General features: G+C 41.1%; 1 protein-coding gene across 4 annotated transcripts in view; it reads left to right on the top strand.

Annotated features, from left to right (window-relative positions):
• Positions 1–19,999, top strand: part of CDK6 (cyclin dependent kinase 6) — a 233,323-nt gene that overhangs the window by 105,425 nt on the left and 107,899 nt on the right. For all 4 annotated transcript variants that reach the window (XM_035723196.1, XM_035723197.1, XM_027573270.2 and 1 more), the window contains exon 4: positions 8,051–8,218. In XM_035723196.1, the coding sequence (XP_035579089.1) occupies positions 8,051–8,218 (168 nt within the window). The remainder of the gene's footprint in view (positions 1–8,050; positions 8,219–19,999) is intronic.

Here is a 19,999-nt window from a genome sequence, read left to right as displayed (position 1 = left end):
GCATTCCCTTGATGGTCTGCATTTCTCCCTGTAGTGGAGTGTAGGCTAGAGTGCTAAGAGAAGAAAGGAAGATTGATAATGTAGGGAGACAGTGGTAAAAATTCAGACCAGCTTATAAGGACAGCAAGAGGGCCCATTAGGGACCAGTAGGGTTACCTGGCACTATGATAATCAGGACTGGAGGCTGACTTCATATTGATAATGGACACACACATGATCATTCCCCCCTCAACCCACACAGCTCTCTGCAATACAGGTACAGCAGCCAAGAAAGAAAGAGTGGTTGGGCTAACTGAGGATTAAGCTTTGTATAGAAGATAAGATAAAATGACCAACGAGAGATGAGGGAATTGGCAGATATAGCAAATGGTGTGTGAAGAAGTTGCTCTCCAAGTTTAATTAGTTATGCTGTCTAATAAGCTTATGTAAATTTAAGTGCTATGTTGATATTCAAATAAATGTAATTAAAGTAATTTAAACATTTTTTAATTAAAATATTTTATATCAGAGTTGAGTGATCACACATTCCTGTGTTTAGCCATGGAAGTAAATGGCAAAGAATGGCATGGGGTTAAAGAAGTCAAAGGTCTCTGAGGTTAAGGTGGTAGCTAGGGCATCCTGCGTAGTGTTGCAGTCATGCAGGGAAACGGTGAATGTAGGGTAGAGAGGATGAGCCGTAGACCCTGAGGAATATGGACGACTGATAACAGGTGATAGCGATGAAGAAGAGGATGTTGTGACAATAAATGGAAGGAGGTGTAAGTTTCAAAGAGAAAAAGATAACCACCTGGAAGTGATAACTGGCAACAAGAAAGGAATGTTGGTACAGGCCCTGTGACGGGGGAGGGGGTGTCAGGCAAACAGAGCTGTAAATGAAAGATAGTGACCTTAACAGGTTTTAGTTAATATAATTTTAGTTAAGTTTGATTGGTTAGAATAATTTTCAACTGCAAATTATAGAACACTCAATGAAAAAATAGCTTTAAGTAAGGGCATTATTGCTGTAACTACAGGACTAGAGGTGGGCAGCCCCAGAGTTGATGCAGCTATTCAGCAATATCCTCGAAAACTCACTCTTTGCCTCATTACACTCTGCAGATGATGTCTCCCTTTGTGTTTCAAGATGGTTGCTACTGCAAGGTCATATCCTCAAGCAGTAGCACTTTTAGTGTAAGATGCCCGGATGGGGGGTGGGGGCTGGGAGGTGAGGAGGAAGTACAGCAAGAATTTTCTACTGTAGTCCTCTTACAAAGGGGAAAAATACTTCCCGAAACTCTAGAGCAGATTTGCCCATATGTCTCATTGGCTAACACTAAGTCTCATGTCCATCCCTGGATCAGTTCCTAACCAATGGGAATGTGATTACCTTGGACCAGTCCTCCATGGCTGGCAACCAACAATGTCTTACAGGAGGCAAATAATAATATGCTCCACTCTGGAGCAGAAAACCAACTTTTGTAATACATTACCTCATTTGGAGAGGAGGGAAGTACTTAAGTGAGGGGAAAATTCTCAGAAGAGGGAAATGAGAAGGAGAATGGGGAAAGATAAGAAGGTATTTTTCCAAATGCAGCCATTAAAAAGCATATTGTTAAAAAAAAATTATTAAGAATATGCGGTGAAGTGGGGAAATATCCACAGTGTGTTGTTAAATGTTTTAAAAAGATCACAAAACAACGTGCATAGGACAAAAACCATTTGGATCATTAGTCAGTAACCTCTAGGCACTTGTGCTTTGTATTTTCCTACTTATGCAATGCCGATTTTTATATCCTGCTCTGAAAAAAGTTATAATTAACATTGCTATTTGTAGTTTCAATTCCCGATGACTTTCCACTGTGGGTTAATAATAGCCATCATGGTGACATAATGATTCCTTCTTTCAGACCATCCATTTAGTCATTGTCCTTCGAATACCAACATTTCCAGGCTCGGTAAAAATTAGTTGTTCTTTTCTTATTTCTAGTTAGTTGAGACCAATTCTTTACTTACTTCAGCATTATCATCACTTCCAGGAATGAGTAATATATGGATTCTTTTCGTTCTCTCTTTAGAATACATATTTTATTAATAAAATTGGCATACAAAGCCACTTTTCTTATGCTTTTATCCAGTTGCCTAGAAGCAGTAAAAATAGAAAGTCAGCACTTGCAATTAGGGGCCTTGCCTTTGTTTCTGCCGAAGAGTCCCGAGGCGATGTGTTGCCCTTACTCAGTTATCCCGTTCTCGCCCACGGCCACGCCCGGCCGGGGCACAGTGTGATGAAGTGACAGAGAATAGGAGACAGCTTGACTGGAACAAAGCTCACATGTGACTCTTGTAGCTCATCTCCAGCTCCTCCCATTTATTGCTTGCTTTGAATTCATGAATTACAACTTTCCAGGTGATCTGAAGTTTTAAGGAACCGGCTTTAACCCCCCTCTTGCTTTGTCGGAATTTGTTTTGCCCTTTGTGATTTTAGATGGGCATTCTTTGGGGACTCCTGAGGACCAAAATGAGAAGTGGGGGGAACCTGTCGATAAAGCAGTCTTTGCAGCCCATTGTTGTTGTTGGGAATTGATCAGTGGAAGCATGAAGGAGCTTCTGTCAAGTTTTGAAGTAGAATAAAGGTGTATACCATACAGTCAGCTTGATGTGGAGACATTCAGCAGATTATCCCTGTGCATAGACATAGGAGTGAGTGACATCACCAGTGATTGAAGGACTTGCCAGCTGACCCAGACGTGGCTTCGTTATTCACTACTCCATTGCTTTATGTAGTAATATCATATCATACTTCACGGGAGAACTGTGATTTTAAAAGATCCTAGCACTAAATCTGGCAATTCTACTTCTGGGTATGTATATCCCAAATAATTGAAAGCAGGGCTGCAAAGAGATATTTGTACGCCCATGTTCATAGCAGCATTATTCACAGTAGCCAAAAGGTGGAAACAACCCATATGTCCATCAACAGATGAATGGATAAGCAAAATGTGGAATATAGATACAATGGAATATCATTCGGCCTTAAAAAGGAAGGACGTTCTGACATATGCTACCACGTGGTTGAATCTTGAGGACATTTTGCTAAGTGAAGTAAGCAAGTCACAAAAAGACAAATACAGTACGATTCCAGTTACACTGAGGTATCTGGAGTAGTCTAATTCATAGAAACAGAGAGTTAGGAGAGTGGTTGCCACGGTCTGGAGAGGAGGGAGAAATGGGGAATTGTTCAATGGGTATAGTTTAAGTTTTGCAAGATGGAAAAATTCTGGAGCTTGGTTGCACCACAGTGTGAATAAACTCAGTACTGAGCTCTACACTCAAGAATGGTTAAGATGGTCAGTTTTATGTTATTTGTATTTCACCACAATTAAGAATTTTAAAACATATAGTCATGATCCACAAAAACAAAAAAAGATTCTAGGACTAGCCCTCATTATTGTCATTATTATTAAAGTGTTCTTCTTTCTTTATGGCTTTTACCATCACCCTTTATGTGTAAGTGATCATGATCTTTTATTTCTATTCCTAATCATAACCCCTACCTTAAACCAACATGGTGTCAGTTTAATGTAAAGTACCTTTGTTGTATGTGATCCATTTTAGGCTCTAGACTCCTGTAATACCCTCCATAGAAAACAAGCTAGATAGGAGGCCTTTGTAGGAAACAACAAACCATTATGAAGATACTTGAAACTTGAATAACAAATTTGAAAACACTGTAATTTACACATTATAAGGAGGACAGAAATGATTGACTACAGGTTGTGTAGGTCTTATTTTTAGTTTTTAAATAGATAGGCTGTTGATGTACATTTTTGTCACTCAAACCTTGAGGACATGACTATGTCAACATAGATAAAGCCAAAAATCCAGAATTGTCCATTGAAAGCTGTCATTTGTGTGATTTACTATATGGTATAAATTGGGTGTTTTAGTATCTTTTGGAATTAATTACACTATGTAGTTGGAAAAAAAGACCCAATGATAAAAGTTTTTCCCATTAGAAAAGCTTGAGGTAAGTTTTCAGTTTGTTTGTTTGTTTGTTTGTTTTTGAAGAAACAATAGGATTGAACCTTTAGAACACCTATAAGAAATGATTACACAGCTTTACAGATTTCTAGTATTCAGACTGAAGTGCAGAATCTTCTAAGGGGGTGACCAAGGACAAAACCCCATCCAGAATCACTGGGAGCCAGACTTCATTCCATGATGGTGTCCTGTTGAAACATGCTTCGGAGTGAGGGCCCCAAGTGACTGTTTATCCTAAGTATGACTAGATGTTTAAACCTTTGCTACCAGAATCGTGCACTGTAATGTAAAAATCTCTGTTTAACATAAAGAGCCTTAATTGGCAGTATCCGTAGTTTCATTGCCTTGTATCACCAGGATTACTGTGAAATATGTATCTTGTATAAGATTAATTTAGATTAAAATCTCGAGGAGCTAATTTAAAAGTATGTCTCACAATACTATAAACTGAGATCGAACAGATAATAAACTTAAGTAAAGAATCCTTTGAAATGTCTTTGATCCAAGCACTTCTTGTGATTCTGAAGGAAAGGTGTTTTTCCTGCCTTGTTTAGTGTTACAGTTTTATTCGTTCATATCATTCTCAGGAATTGGGACCATGTCTTATTCTTCTTTGTGATTGGAGTCCCTGACATAGCGGAGTATATTTTCCCTTCGAGATTAGGTGTTCCAGTGAATGACGGTTAAAGATTGAGGCGGGTTCCCACATAACGCTTATTATAGGTCTATAACGTGCATCAACCTACCTCACAGTTGAATTACTAAGATCATGAGACTTGGGCAAAAAATTTATAAATCTTTTAATTTAAAGCTCATATAGTTCCCCTGGATATTGTAGGGCAACTGTAGCTGGATATTGTAGGTTTAAAAGAAAACCCTGTTTGCTCACCAAAAAAAATTTTAAAATAGCCTAATAAAAATCTAAAGAATGGTAATCCTTATGTAAAATCAACTTCCCATACATCTATAAGCATCATTTACATGGAATCAGCGTTAGTGCACTTACAAGGCTTGGCACTCTTAAACCGTGCTGGTTGTAACAGATGCAATGGTGACAAGTCATTTTAATGTACCCCAGCCTTTAAATGAAGGGGAACTAGATTCTCAGTATAAGTTCCAAAATAAGGCAACTAAAACCAAATAATAATGATGATGGCATATCCCAGGGGGGAAAACCATGCAGCTATTAAAAATCATGTTGCATTAAAAAAAAAAAAAAGATATATAGTAGAAGAATTTTGTTGGCGTGGCAAAAATATTCATAATGAATCGTTAAGTGTTTTTAAAACAACCACAAAATGATGTGTACAGATTAATAATCACTTTTATTTATAAATACAAAAGTGTATATTAATATTCTTTATATGTGCTATATGTTATATATATTTATATATGTAAATACAATATACTTATGCTTACAAATATAGCAACGTCTGTAATTTTTGAAAGACCAGAAAGACAAAAATTATTTAACAGTGAATTTTTCTCTGTTCTCTAAGTGGTAGAATTTTGAGTGATTTCTGTTCTTCCTCTGGATTTTTTTTTTTAATATTTTATTTATATATTTATTTATTTATTTGAGAGAACGCACACTCACACGTGAGCAGAGAGAGAGAGAGAGGGACAAGCATACTGCGCGCTGCCATCTCATGACCCGGAGATCATGGCCTGAGCCAAAATCAAGAGTTAGATACTTAACCAACTGAGCCACCCAGGCGCCACCTTCCTCTGGATTTTTAAAAATTTTTATAAGTTTCTGCATTAAGCATGTACCAGTTTAATAAGAAAGACGTAGTACGTCCTATATAAATAAATACCGAACTAAAAGCAATACACACTTTTTTTTTTACTCTGATTCAGGTTTTTTATAAACTTTAGATGGGCTTTATTATTAATTCAAATTATAACATTTTTATTCTGCTAATTGTCTGCTTAAAGCATCTGAACGCTGAAAAATGAACCAAACAGATTTACTCTTTTTTTTTTTAAAGATTTTTTATTTATTTATTTGAGAGAGAGAGAATGAGAGAGAGCACGATAGGGAAGAGGGTCAGAGGGAGAAGCAGACTCCCTGCTGAGCAGGGAGCCTGATGTGGGACTCCATCCCGGGACTCCAGGATCATGACCTGAATCGAAGGCAGTCGCTTAACCAACTGAGCCACCCAGGCGCCCAAACAGATTTATTCTTTGTACAGTGTTAAATGGGTGGTGTTTAGCAAATATAGGAAGGGAAAGATGACAGGCTGGCATGGCATTACTTTAGGTTAATCATGCTGTTTAAAATCCAGGGCTTACAAGTCACGTGCATACGTTTCCAGTAATGACTGATTTGCCCCACTGCTTTCGTTAACATTGCATGCTTCGTTTTCACACTGGAATTGTGTGTATTGTGAGGTGTGTGACTTGCCATGGTTCTCAGGTCCTGAAGGACTGACCCTCACCAGTGCAGTTTTCGCCGAGAGTTTTGCCTTCGAAAACCTGGAATGTAAACCCTCCCAGCTCAGAATGTCCATGCCAGTGCATCTCAAAGGGATTCTAGTACACCTGTGACATTGCATACCTCTTCTCAGTGCTTTGTTTCCAGTGCTAAGGATTCAGCAAGTTCCTGATGGCACTGGCCACATTGTCTTACAGTTGTTTTTGACTATCTCCCCTGGGGAAACAGAACACTTGAATGACTGTCATTCATTGAATGCTTACCATGTGCCAGAACTGCACCATCCACTTTGCATACGTTACTTCATGTAATCTCATAATACTATAAAAAATAAGCACTATCTTCTCTTCATTTTATGGAGAACTGAGGCTTTGGTTTTCAACAAGCTGGCATGTAAAGACAGAACTCCCAGCTCTGAACGAAAAACCAGGACCGTGAACCAATAACCAAATATGGTCCAGCTGATGAACAAGTGTGTCCTTACAGTCTCTGCCGGCTCTGAAGCCCATGATGCTGCCTTCCCATTTTTCTAGTCCTTATATGAACAAAATAATTCCATCCTCCCTTGTGTACACCATTTGCACAGTATCTTAGAGGGTAGGTCAATCTTGTTAACCCGAGATTTCAAAGGATCCAGTGGTCAGCATCTTGAATTCCTACTTTCAGACACTGTTTCTGAGGTTTAAATCTTCTCTCTAATTTTACCGGTTCCAAAGTTAGAAAAAGATGTGACACTGGTTTATTTTTTGAACACCCCCACCCCACCCCGGCTCCATGCCAGTTGATAATGATAGCAGTAAGAGCTGCCATTTATTGAACGCTTACTACTACGCTAAGTGCTTTACAAACAGTGATCCTCTGAAGTAGGTTTTGTTGCTTCCCCATTTTACAGATGGGAGAATGGAGGCTTGGCGAGGTTAAAGGGCTTACCTGGCTTCACGTACTCATTCGAACATTGATCTAATAAAGGAGTGCTTTGGGGACTTGAACCCACTTTTTCTAGGCTATGGTTTGAATCAAGACTTATCTATTGGCTAGTGCTGTTACTTGGGGCTAATTATTTACACCTGGGAATCAGTTTCTAGACCTATGAAATGGGGGTGACGCTATTATTTACCTCAGTGTTGGGTTGTATATTGAGTTACTAAACAGAATGTGTTTAGAACAGTGCTTGACATGTAGTGAGTGCTTAGTGTTCGGTGCTATAAAAGTAGTAGGAATTACCATTAATATTATTATCATTTACTGGATTTTAATTGTTGAAATAACATATTGAACCATATAAAGGTGTATGAAATAAAAAATGTCTCCCTCTTACCACTTATTTCCTCTCCCCAGTTCACTACAGACACCAGTTTGGTATTTATCTTCCAGAATATTTCCCATACCATCTGAAACTATTTTTAAATTTTCCTTTCATTAATAAAATACAGGTCAATGTGAAATTTTTTGTTAGTGACCTTGAGAATGGGAGACTGGAGAGGTAGGAAAGGAGACGAATTCATTTATGCATCAAATGCTTTCCAACGCTGAGGATTCAGCATGTTGAATTTCTGTTGGGACAGTTTATTGATTTTCTTTTTTGGTTTTATTTAGGATATGATGTTTCAGCTTCTCCGAGGTCTAGACTTCCTTCATTCTCACCGTGTAGTGCATCGTGATCTAAAACCACAGAACATTCTGGTGACCAGCAGTGGACAAATAAAGCTGGCTGACTTCGGCCTTGCCCGCATCTACAGTTTTCAGATGGCTCTTACCTCAGTGGTGAGTGAGAAAGTGCTATTCTTTCATTAAGCTTACGTTTCCTCTTTTAAATGACGAACTGCCCTGATACCATGCCCCTAAGATTATTACTGCCTGTGCTCAGTTGGTGGACAAAATGTCTTTGCACTTTTTAAAAAGGGCTAGAAAGAAAGGATTTTGCTTTCAACTACAGACGCATCCAGCCTGGGCTTGTCACAGACCGGACCTGTTGCAGAAACCGTCCGTTACGTTGTCACCACTAGAAAGGAATCAGTTACCAGTTTCATATGCTTTTTGCCATAACCACTATTTTCAGAGCTGCATACACAAAATCTGGGGAAACACAGCTCAAGGGTTTAGGGAAGCAGAGTCCCAGGAACGCTGATCTGTCTGTAGCATCCTGGGTGGGAAGCAGCCAGGTACCTGCACAGGGTGTGAAAGCACTCTTCGGACGCTATGGTGCTGACTATGACGAAGAAATTAAATTTACAGGGAACTAGGTTGCCCCATGAATAAGCAGCAGCCTCCCCCCACCCACCACCACCACCACCGCTGCTGGGTGATGCCTTCATCCAAGCCAAAATACAAAGGGTAAACCCAAGGGCCTGTTTTGTCAAAGAATGACAGTTATGGTATCCTAGGGTTTTTTTTATCTCCTTCAGACACAAAACCGTGAAGTAGGCACTAAGAACTTTTATCTTTGAAAGACCTGTTTTACATGCAGTGAATTCATGCAGAGATACAAAAAGCCAGGGAATGTCCCTTTACTGTGCTACTTACTTGGGGTAGGAGGTTGATGCCACGAATCCCCTTAGGTCCATGAAGACTGTAAAAATTGTCCTCAAAGCATTAGATGAAGCCTTAAAAAAAAGACTCTTCTTGGGTCAATATGTCATTTTTCACATAGTCCCTCTCTAGCCCTGAAGCGATTCTCCGTCATGGGTGGCACTGCCCTGGGTGGAGGGCATTGCTGAGAAATGTATGGCAGCATCTTTGGTCATCCTAATGACTTGGGGGATGGCAGTGACCACTAGGAGGCTGATATTCTGCCCACCAAAGAATTGTTTACCCAAATTTGCATAATGCCTCAGCTGAGGAATTAGACAGAAGGGGAGCTGGAAATTCCCTGAGATAACTTGGCTTAGGAAAACATTCAGTTTACAAAAGTGTTCCATTTCCCCACCCCCAAAATATGGTTACTACAACCTGGACACGTAAGACCACATACTTTCCCAACCTTTTATGCTTTACCTAGGGAGTCAGAATCTTTACAGAGGTTTCCTTGGAGTGTGTCACCATTGTTGAAAGATAAATCATAGTTTTGAGAAGACAAAGCACAAGACGGTATTTCAAGGATATGCCTCAGCTTTGGGCTGGGTCGAGTGAGCCCTTGTATTCTTACATAATTACAGCCGAACTGCTGAGTCTGTGTGTTTCCCCAGTGGGAAGGGTTAGGTAGGCTGTGGGCTTCCCTAGAATATAGTTGTGCATGTTGTTTGGCGTCCCGGAGGAAAAGTTTAAATAGGCTTTGTGATTCCAGTGGTCATCGGGGAAGCAAATGGAAGGAACTGATCTCCTTGGGTACTTTAATTGAGGGAAGGGTGAGGCATAACTGAGACAGACTCTTTATTTTGATTCCCCCTAAATGGGCACAAAAAACCATAAATAAAAACAGGAAACCCAGTTGGGTTTTTTTTTATTTTTATTTTTTTTTTTTTGCTTATTAAATTTGAGGAATGATAGCCCAGCTTGTGCGTAACATCAATTAACATTCCATTCTTGCTGAAAGTTGATATGTTCAGACAGGAAACTGTAGACAAATTATTTCACAGAGAAAAGGGGAAAGGCAGTCATAAATACCTGATTTTTCAGTGTCTAATTCGTACTGCATACTTTGTATTTCATATGGTGACATAAAGTAAAAAATACTAGCAACTGGGAAAGACACTGGAACAAATTTGACATTATTTGCAAGAATGATAGCTGGAATTTAATGTCAGTAATAAAGGTTATGATTCCTAAAGGGTACTGCATTTAAAATTTTTCCCATTGTTTTGTGTTTTTCTATTTAAGGAAAAGTCCATTTAGTATCGTGATGCATTAGTTACCATATACGTGGTGATATATAAAGACTTAGGATCAGTTTTTCAGACTGAACTGGTATTTATTTTTAGAATTTCTTGAAGTGAAAAAGACTGAGTTCTACTTCCTGGAAATACACATTTTTTAGTGGGTTATGTCATACAGGACCTGGGAATCAACTTAATCTGTGGAATGTTAAAGGAATTACAAGTTAACTGATTCGAAACTGGCATCGTACAGCCATGAGAAATGCTAATATATTAGTTCTCTGCCAAAGCCTGACTCAAGTGTCCCCTTCTGGTGCTCCCTGCAGAAGTCAGTCCCACCTTCCTCCTTCAGTGGTTCAGAATGACATCTTACTCATGTCTTTCATAACACCGTTTTCTCTCTTGGTTGTAATTATTTTTAGGGTCTTCTATATCAGGCTGTATGCTCCTGGAAGGAATTGGCCTTTTGGGAAGAAATTTAGGACAGTTTAAGAGTGGACAGTTGTCGTAGCTGTGGGTGGTGCGTAACTTAGGGTGTGTAACAAATACCTATTTATTTAAAGGTTGTAGAATGAAGACGTGAATGGCTGTAGCGAATGCCTCAGACTCAGGCGAGGGGCCCCTGGCCTGGATCTCATACTTCAGAGGAGCCTGCCCTGGCCCTTGCACCAGCCAGGCCTCCCTTCGTGGAGCATCGGATCCAGGCTGCCAGGGAGATGCTCCAGCTAGAGTCTGAAACGCCTCCCCTTCCCGCCACACTCAGGGCATTGCAATTCCCTGATCGGAATGGGTCCTTCCTCCTGACAGCAGATTGTACCACTTGTGTGTCCACCCAAGTCTGAGGGCAACAGGTTGCAGACAAACGGGCCAAGTGCGCACATTGGGACGGGAATGCACGTAAATATGTGCGTGAGACCTCTTGTGGTGCAGGAAGGAGCTGGGGACTGTGGAGAGCGGTGGGACCCCATTACACTTCATACCTGACGTGGGTTATTTTTATCGGAAATTTCTCTGAAGCCGTGAAAATCCACTCCTGTGACCAGTATTGAAATACTACTACGTTTTTGGAAAAACAGAGTAGGTTACAGGGAGGTTCTTTCCATTGCACATAAGTGATGTGTGTGAGGATCATGACTCATGGGGTTATATAATCTTGGTGACAGAAGTGTTTCAATAATATATGCTTATTCAACAGAATGCCTACAAGGCTAGCTAAAATTATATTTAGGGTCATTCTGAAGTCGGCATTTCTAAGTACTTCCCGTGTCAAATGCAGTGTATGGTGCAACTCGTTTGTGTCTGTCAGGATAAAAGAGAAAAAAAGAGAGCAACCACTCAGCCAGCAGTTTTGGCCACACCTGGTTGTGCACGCAGGTCTGACCCGGAGAGTCTGAGGAGCAGAAGCTGGGACATCAGCAGCAGTGTGGTGATGACTCCGATCATCAGGAAGCGCTATGAACAGCAGCTCAGAGAGGGAGCAGGCTTCACATCTCTTCACATCTCTGTGATGCAAAATCTTTATTAACCGCTTTTCCAAATTGGGCCGTACGACACGCAAGGTGGTACGGTGCTATTGCTGTTAGATGCGGTGTTTGGAGAACACCTCGCCAACCGCCTTTGCAAGTGGGGAAGCTGAGACTCAAGACAAGCAGTTTGTGACCAGGTTAAGTCTGAATTCACCAAGTAGATTATAAAGAGCTCAGGAAAATCGGACGTCTGTACTCTGGCTCTCACCTACCACCCCCTCTCCCTTCCTCCCCTCCACACCGTAGGCTCCAGTACGTCAGAGGGTATGAGACTATGTTCTGTGGAATTATTGGCTTCTACAAAGGGCGTCCAGAGATTCCACAAATGTTCCAATAGTCTGTTTTTTAAAATATATTTTAATTCTTGTTAAAATTGTAATCAAAAAACAACTAGCTCATGCCACATTTTGACACAGTAGAGAACACTGAGGCATGAACTTGTACCTTCTGGCTAACTTAACCTTTTTTGTTGTTGTTGTTTGAAAGCGAGAGAGAGAGAGCAGGGGGAGGGGCAAAGGGAGAGAGAGAATCCCAAGCAGGCTCAATCTTACGACCCTGAGATCATGACCTGAGCCAAAATCAGGAGTCAGATGCTCAAGGGACGGAGCCACCCAGGCTTCCCCTGGCTAACTGATTTTTTTATGTAGACCTCAGAATAAAACTTCTGCCAAACTTGTGCAGACTTGAACGTCTTGTAAATGGATTGTTGCTTAGGAAAAGCCAAACATTCTCTTGATTCACTCCTGTGTGTGTCCACCCCCTTAAAATCACCCGGATGCATAATTGCAACAGTGCACACACCACGCTACACTCACTGTACGTGAGACTTCTTCGAGGGCTGTCCAGAGCAATGCCAGTATTGATGGTTTTACATCCAGATGTATTTGCCAGACATCCAGACACTCCCCCAGGACAGTCACCAGGAAGCTGCCCGTGGATAGAGAGAAGTCCACATCTTAAAATGAGGTTGTTCCTTTTCGTGTCTCTGTAACTTCACGTGCTGAGATAAAGTCCAGGAATGGCCTGCTGCAAACCCATCTCTGCTCTGCAGTGAACAGCCTTACAGTGACTTTTCAGTGTCGTTGGAGGGCCTTCCTACAACCATTAGACAGAAGGTACAATTAGCATTTTTCCTCCAATGCTTGTGTGTAATACACATAGTTTGGAGGAAAATTCCACTTTGTACCATAATGGAAGAGTAAGAAATTTCTCCCATCTTTTTAATGACTTAATGAAATTCTCACTAACTGAATTATATTCCCCTTCACCAAGGGTCTTTTTTTTCCCACATCATCTGTCCTATTAAGAGACACTTGTTATGGGGGTGCCTGGGTGGCTCAGCCTGTTAAGCATCCAACTCTTGATTTCATCGTGGATTGTGATCTCAGGGTCATGGGATCCAGCACCGTGACTGGCTCCCTGGGCAGTGCGGAGTCTGCTTGGAATTCTCTCTCTGTCCCTCCCCCCAGGCTCGCTGGCTCGCTCTCTCTCAAGTAAACAAATAAATTTTTTTTTTAAAAAAAAGAGAGAGACACTTGTGTTCTGAAAACATCTTCCTCTCTGTAGAAATCACCAAAGGACAACAAGTAAACAGTAAACCTGGGAAGACTTTCATTTGACAGCTCTACCAGTTAGAAAAACTCACTTGGGGCATAAATGATTCCCCAAATTACTTTACTTCAGATCATTCATTTATTTAATACCACAAGTATTACAAAAACTCGAATTCCTCACATCCCGATCTTATGCCTCTAGCAGTGGGTGGTTTCCTACTCTAACCCTAGTTTGGTAGCATTTAGTAAACCCTGAAGGAACTTTGCGGATTCAGAAACTTTTTGATGAGCCTAAGGGAGAAGAGTAATGAAATGGAGTCGTAGCATTCGGTCAACAAATAATTACTGATCACTTCCCGTGTGCCAAGCACTGTCAGCGAACCTGAGGGGTGATGGGGACTAGAAATGGACAAGGTCTTTGCTCTCATGGAGCTCCTCATCAAAATGGGGAGACAGATCTTCATAAAATAACCACCAAAAGAAATGTATAGTTAGCAGCGGACATGCAATAAGGGGAAGGGACACAGTCTGATCAAGTCCTGTGTCTCAGGAACCCTCCTGGGCTGGGGGTCAGGCCAGGAAGCCAGATGCCCAGAGAGGTCAGCAGCATCGTCCTGTCGGAACCTGTCTGGAGGCAGGCCCCCTGGATATGCACATCACAGAGTCTGTGCTCATTTTCTCTGTTTGTGTCTGGAATAGTTCACTTTACAGCACCAACTTGACAAAGTGAAGTGGGACCAGAGATGGGAGAACAATGTCATCTTTTACGGGAGAAAATAAATTGTTTATGCTTGTTTCCTCTTCGTGCGTGCTGTATTTCCTATGGAGACCTGGCAGGGTTTTTGCCTCAGCTCGGGCAGCCGAGTTGCTCCCCCAGAAGCCTGCAGACACTGCCAGTGCATACTGAGTAAATCAACCCAAGAGCATGAGTCGAGTATAATGGAAAAAACCCAAAGTCCTGTCGCCTCAGCACCTCAGCGAAAGTGCAGGACGCACCTCTGAAGCCGGAAAGGCGCCCGTAACTCCCTCCCCACTCCACATCCCCTCGCCATGACACAACCAGGTCTGTTTTGTGAACATTTCCAGTTGCCAGTACATATTTCATAGTGAACAATGGAGTGTTTGTGCTGGTTTCGTTTTCACTTTCACCAGTGAGGAAAGTGGAACACAATGGGGCAGTGCACAGCGCTGGGAACAGGACACGTCTTCTTCAGGATTCCCAGGGCTGGGTACATGGAAAATGCCAGAGCCAACACAAACATGAAAACCCGTCCAGATCCTTCGTCGTGCATTCTCCACGGCAATAAAACCCATTTTGAGCTACCATCTGATAGGTGAACTCTGCCTCCCGAAGTGAAGGCGATCGTTGATGACCACGGTGAGAATTTCTCCCATGCCAGAAGCTAATGTATCTCTGTGTGTGTCTGTGCATGTGGGTGTGTGGCTGTACCACATATCCTTGCGAAGTTAATCAAAAGACTGCTTTCCTTGTGTATAAAAGATACTCATTTGACTCACCTAATTCTAGCCTCTTCATACGTGGTCACTGTTGCCGATTAGTTCTGGACAAAAAGGTTTTAACTGTAATGCTACCCCCTGCAGGGTGTTTTACTCGAAGAAAGGACAGGATGTTCTTTGATTCCATACATCCTTTTGGCTGCCATGTCCTATCAAGGTACCACAGAGACGTGATCTGGTTGTCACCTGATTTTTTATATTCTATCAGTATGGACACCCTGTGTGATGCCATTCAGATCTCAGAACTTGAGGCCAAGTCTGAGTGTCCAGACCAAGCATTGTCTTAAGGTTCACAAGACCAAGTGCTTTAGAAAGGTTTTGCAGGCAAAGGGTTTCTGAGGGATCCAGAAGATGGAAAAGGTTTTGTTGGGTCTTAAGTTTAACATTCTTTTTTTTTTTTTTACATTTTTTTATTTTATTATGTTATGTTAATCACCATACATCATTAGTTTTTGATGTAATGTTCCATGACTCATTGTTTGCGTATAACACCCAGTGCTCCATTCAGTATGTGCCCTCTGTAATACCCATCACCAGGCTAACCCATTCTTAAGGGGAATGTGCCTTCTTTGCTTGGTTAGGGGCTAGTCTGACAAACTATTTAATGAGATCATTTCATCTCCCCTAAATTTGCCTAACTCGGTTGTGTTAATGTTTCATCCAAAGGAGTATAAGACACAGTCCTTGGAATTGAATATAAAGCAGTGTTTCTGTAACTTGCATTTTTACCTCCTCTTTCACATATTCTTTGGATATGTGAGCTGCTTGTGTTTTACAAATGTCACTACTTACTTCCAGGGGAGGAAGGACAGGTGGCAGTATCTTCATTTTGCTTGGGCTTTGGCAGACTTATGGTGTAAGTTCCTGTGTTGAGATATGTTATTGAACTTCTGTTACATTGGATATATCCATTTTTATACCCTCACTCCAAATTTATACTATTTTAGTGTTTCCCACAGTGCCTTTCTGGCACATGGTGGGCACTTGATAAATACGTGATGAGTGAATGAAATGAATCCTCCTGATTCTCCGGTGTCTAAAGAATGAATTCCAACTCTGTAAGCATGGCATACAAAGTTTTTTTGTAGTGTAGCCCCAACCTACTCTTCTTTCCTCCCACTTAGAGATCACCCCCATTCACATAAACACCTATTCCTGGTCATCTAACCACACCAAATTTCTCACTACTCCTTGAACTTCATTGAGTTCTTTCCCAGCTCCCTGTTTTCACCTGTGAATCAGTGAATGCATTTCCAGCCACATTTCCCATGTTGCTTCTTGGGTCACTGCATCATCAAAGTGACATCTAAAGTGTTTTTGTTTATGTGTGTGTGTGTGTGGTTTTTTGTTTTTGTTTTGTTTTTTTTGTTTGTTTGTTTGGTTGGTTGGGTTTTGTTTTCTTTGTCTTTTGGGGTTTTTGTTTTGGTTTGGTTTTTTGCTTTAGACACGACTTTTAGCTAATCTTCCCAGTTGCCTGCTTCACTCCCTCATAGCAACTTGAGCCCTGAGGAAGTAACATTTGCACTTTGAATGTCTGTCTGGGCAGCCATTCCTAACTTACAGATAATCAGTGTCCTTAACCCCTTCTTCTTCAAGATCATAAACCTCCATACACCTCCCCAGCTTGTCCACTTAACATTTTCTGTAGGATATGTTTTAATTAAAAATTAAGATCTCTTGGATCTTTGGAGGAACCATGATGTTATAGGAAAAGGTTGAGAATGTCTGCATTGTAGTCTCTTTTGGTTATTTAGTCTAGTTGGGTTCTTACGGAGATTAGGTACATGTTTATGTTAATCTGTAAAGGTCTTTCTAAAAGTGAAGCTCAAACTTTTATGATTGCTTTGTAATGCTGGATTTTCTTTAATATTTCATTGACCTTATTGCTAATATGCCAAATTTGTTTCTAAATGATGCTCTTTGAGTTGCTGAGCTATTCCTCTTGTTGCTCTCTCTTTGTTTTCCTTTTCTCTGACGATTGAAGCACAGAGTTTGAGTGACATCGTTGCCCCCAGTAGTCTGTAAGGATACTGATGATTTTTAAATCCCTCATAAATTTGAATGTTAAACTTTACAGTTGGCTGCGGAGGAATAATCTACCTTCAAGTCTCAGGGAAGCATCCAAAAGAAAGAAGGGGAAAGCGTAGGAGAATTTACTTTAGCACTGCTCATGTATTTATTTTGAAGGTTGGCAGAATCTAAAAGTGGGGCTGTAAATTTAACAACTCAGCCATAAAAGCCCCAAAATAAGGGAGAAAAGTCTCTACTACTTCTAGGTTTGGATACTAATACAAAGCTACAAGGTTTCTGTTCTTCTGCCATCTTAATTTTTTTTTTAATTTCTAAAGCCACCCTTCCATTTCTTTTTCTCATTTTTATTTTGATTATTTACTTTTGAAAGGTTACGATGGTTTGAAATGTATAGAAGGAAGCGTTTTCTGAATACTTGCTGGTAGACTCTAGTTGATAGATTTCACAGTGACGTTGAATACTATCTGTACCTTATGTAACGCTGGGTGATTTCAGTGAGGTGGGGACTGCACATGGTATCAGTTCTTGTGGGAAAATATGCTTCAGTGGCTTACTGGCACCGCTCTTGGAATGTGGCATTTAAAAGTACCTTTTTACAGTGGGAAAGAATTCTGTCAAGAATAAACAGTCTGACCTTGTTAAATGGGCCAAAGTCTGTCTGTAACCTAGTTCCAGAAAACTAGCTTTTACTAGTTTAGAAAAAAAAAAAAAACAGATTAGAAAAATTACAATTAAAACTTTCTAAAGAATGGAAAAAGTTACTGTGAGGAAGATGAGATAAATTCCAAAAATGATGGTCTTCACATATATGCATGAACATTTCTTTAGATGACTATGAAATCCCACTCTTCCAGAGTGGATGAAATATCAGGACTATAGTCTGAAAAGCTGATGTTCTTTTTCCTGGAAAGACAAGACTGGCTTATAGAAAGGAGCTGTGGGAGCGGCCATGTAGCGTGGACCAACCGTGGGAAACCACTAAGCTTGGGGAGATGAAGAAGGAGTAAAAATTGCCACTGACTCCCCATTGCCCACAGGTTAAAAAGTCTAGGTACTCTGCAGCGGTTTGTTCCTGACTTTTCTCTCCATCCCTGCTGGCCCACACACCCCTGTGATCTCGCCACTCCAGACCTCTGTCCTCCTGCTTGAAGCAGCATGTGATTAGATTTTGTGCCTCCATGCCTTAGACATTCTCTCCACTCAGCTTGCCTCTCCCCTTCTCAGCCTAACAAATGCCTACTCATTCTTCAAGACTCTACACAAATGGCATCTCCTCCCTGAAGTCAGCCTGACTCTCCAGGATAAAGCTAGGCATTCCTTCCCCATGCACTTTTGATTTGCCTCTAATATGAGTAGCTGTCATATCTGTTTCAGCACTTGGGGTAACAACACACAGGCACACAGTGCTGCTCTGTGAATGTAAAGAGTGTGTGTGTGTGTGTGTGTGTGTTCTGAAATAAGAGGTTTCCGAGTAGAGGAGGTGGAGGGAGGCTGCACTGGGGGGTACTGAGGGTGTTTGGAAGCGATGCTTCCCCTAAACATCAGCTTTCCTGAAAGGTGTCATTACAGCTTGTAGCTGCATCCATTTTGAAGTTAACAGCACCAGGAATCAAACTTGTTTTATTGATCACTTTCATTGCTAAAACCTTGTGTTAAGGGGCGCCTGGGTGGCTCAGTCATTAAGAGTCTGCCTTCAGCTCAGGTCATGATCCCAGAGTCCTGGGATCAAGCCCCGCATCAGGCTCCCTGCTCAGGGGGAAGCCTGCTTCTCCCTCTCCCACTCCCCCTGCTTATGTTCCTTCTCTCACTTTGTCTCTCTCTGTCAAATAAATAAAATCTTTAAAAAAAAAAAAAAAAAACCTCGTGTTAATATTTCAGTGGTATTCTGGAAAACCAAGACTTGATTGCTTTTACTCAGATGCATGACTGATAGTTGGTTAGGTATTATCAGAATGTGCTAGATCTTGATGATGCTTTTTCTAGTCATAACCATTTTTAACGTCAAATAGCTAATTTAAGTAAGTTGGGGAGATTGTTGTAGTGGAGTTACAGTAATAACCAAATCTTGTGTTCTGAAACATAAGTATAGCTTTAAGAGGACCGTGTTAAGTTAAAAAAAAAAAAACCTGATGTGTAAAATAGATAAATAATCACATACTTTGCAGATGGCTGTGGCAAAGTTTTTCAAAAGGAGCCTCTGCCATTTAAAATATAATCTAAGGGCGCAAGGGCGCCTGGGTGGCTCAGTTGGTTGGGCGACTGCCTTCGGCTCAGGTCATGATCCTGGAGTTCCAGGATCAAGTCCCACATCGGCTCCCTGTTCAGCGGCGAATCTGCTTCTCCCTCTGACCCTCCCCCCCTCATGCTCTCTCTATCTCATTCTCTCTCTCAAATAAATAAATAAAATCTTTAAAAATAAATAAATAAATAAAATATAATCTAATAGGGGCACCTGGGTGGCTCACTCGGTTAAGTGACTGACTCTTGATTTTGGCTCAGGGTCATGAGATCCAGCCCCAGCACCAGGCTCCCTGCTCAACAGGGCGTCTGCTCTAGATTCTCTCTGCCCCTCTCCACTGCCCCCCCTCGTTCTCGCTCACTCTCTCTCTCGAATAAATAAATAAATCCTTAAAAAAATAAAATATAATATAATTTAATAGATTAATATGCATTTTCTTAAACCATTTCAGGATTATATATATTATGTAAAGCTTCTTATTCTGTCTGGTCACTCAGTTTCTTACTGCGTGTTTGTACAAAGGTAGTTAACAACAGCCAGAAGAGTCCATTGGGAGTTTAAAAATGTTAAGAAAAAAGGGCGGCGGGGTGGGGGGGGTCCACCTGCGTGGCTCAGTCAGTTAAGGATCCAACTCTTGATTTTAGATCAGCTCATGATCTCAGGATCTTGAGATCAAGCCCCCCGTCTGGGTTTGTGTTGGCCGTGGAGCCTGCTTAAGATTCTCTCTCCCTCTGCCCCTCCCCCCCCAAAATAAATAAATAAAATGAAATAAAAGTGTTAAAGTCCAGGAAAAAAGAGACTCAAATGTTCTTCTCTTACCCAAACACAAATTGGCCAAAAGCATGCCTTTTACTGGAAAGTTCAGA

This window comes from Zalophus californianus, chromosome 12 (genome assembly GCF_009762305.2).
Source record: "Zalophus californianus isolate mZalCal1 chromosome 12, mZalCal1.pri.v2, whole genome shotgun sequence".
NCBI lineage: Eukaryota > Metazoa > Chordata > Mammalia > Carnivora > Otariidae > Zalophus > Zalophus californianus.
Note: the sequence above shows the minus strand (reverse complement) of the source record. Positions and strands in the feature narration are given on the sequence as shown.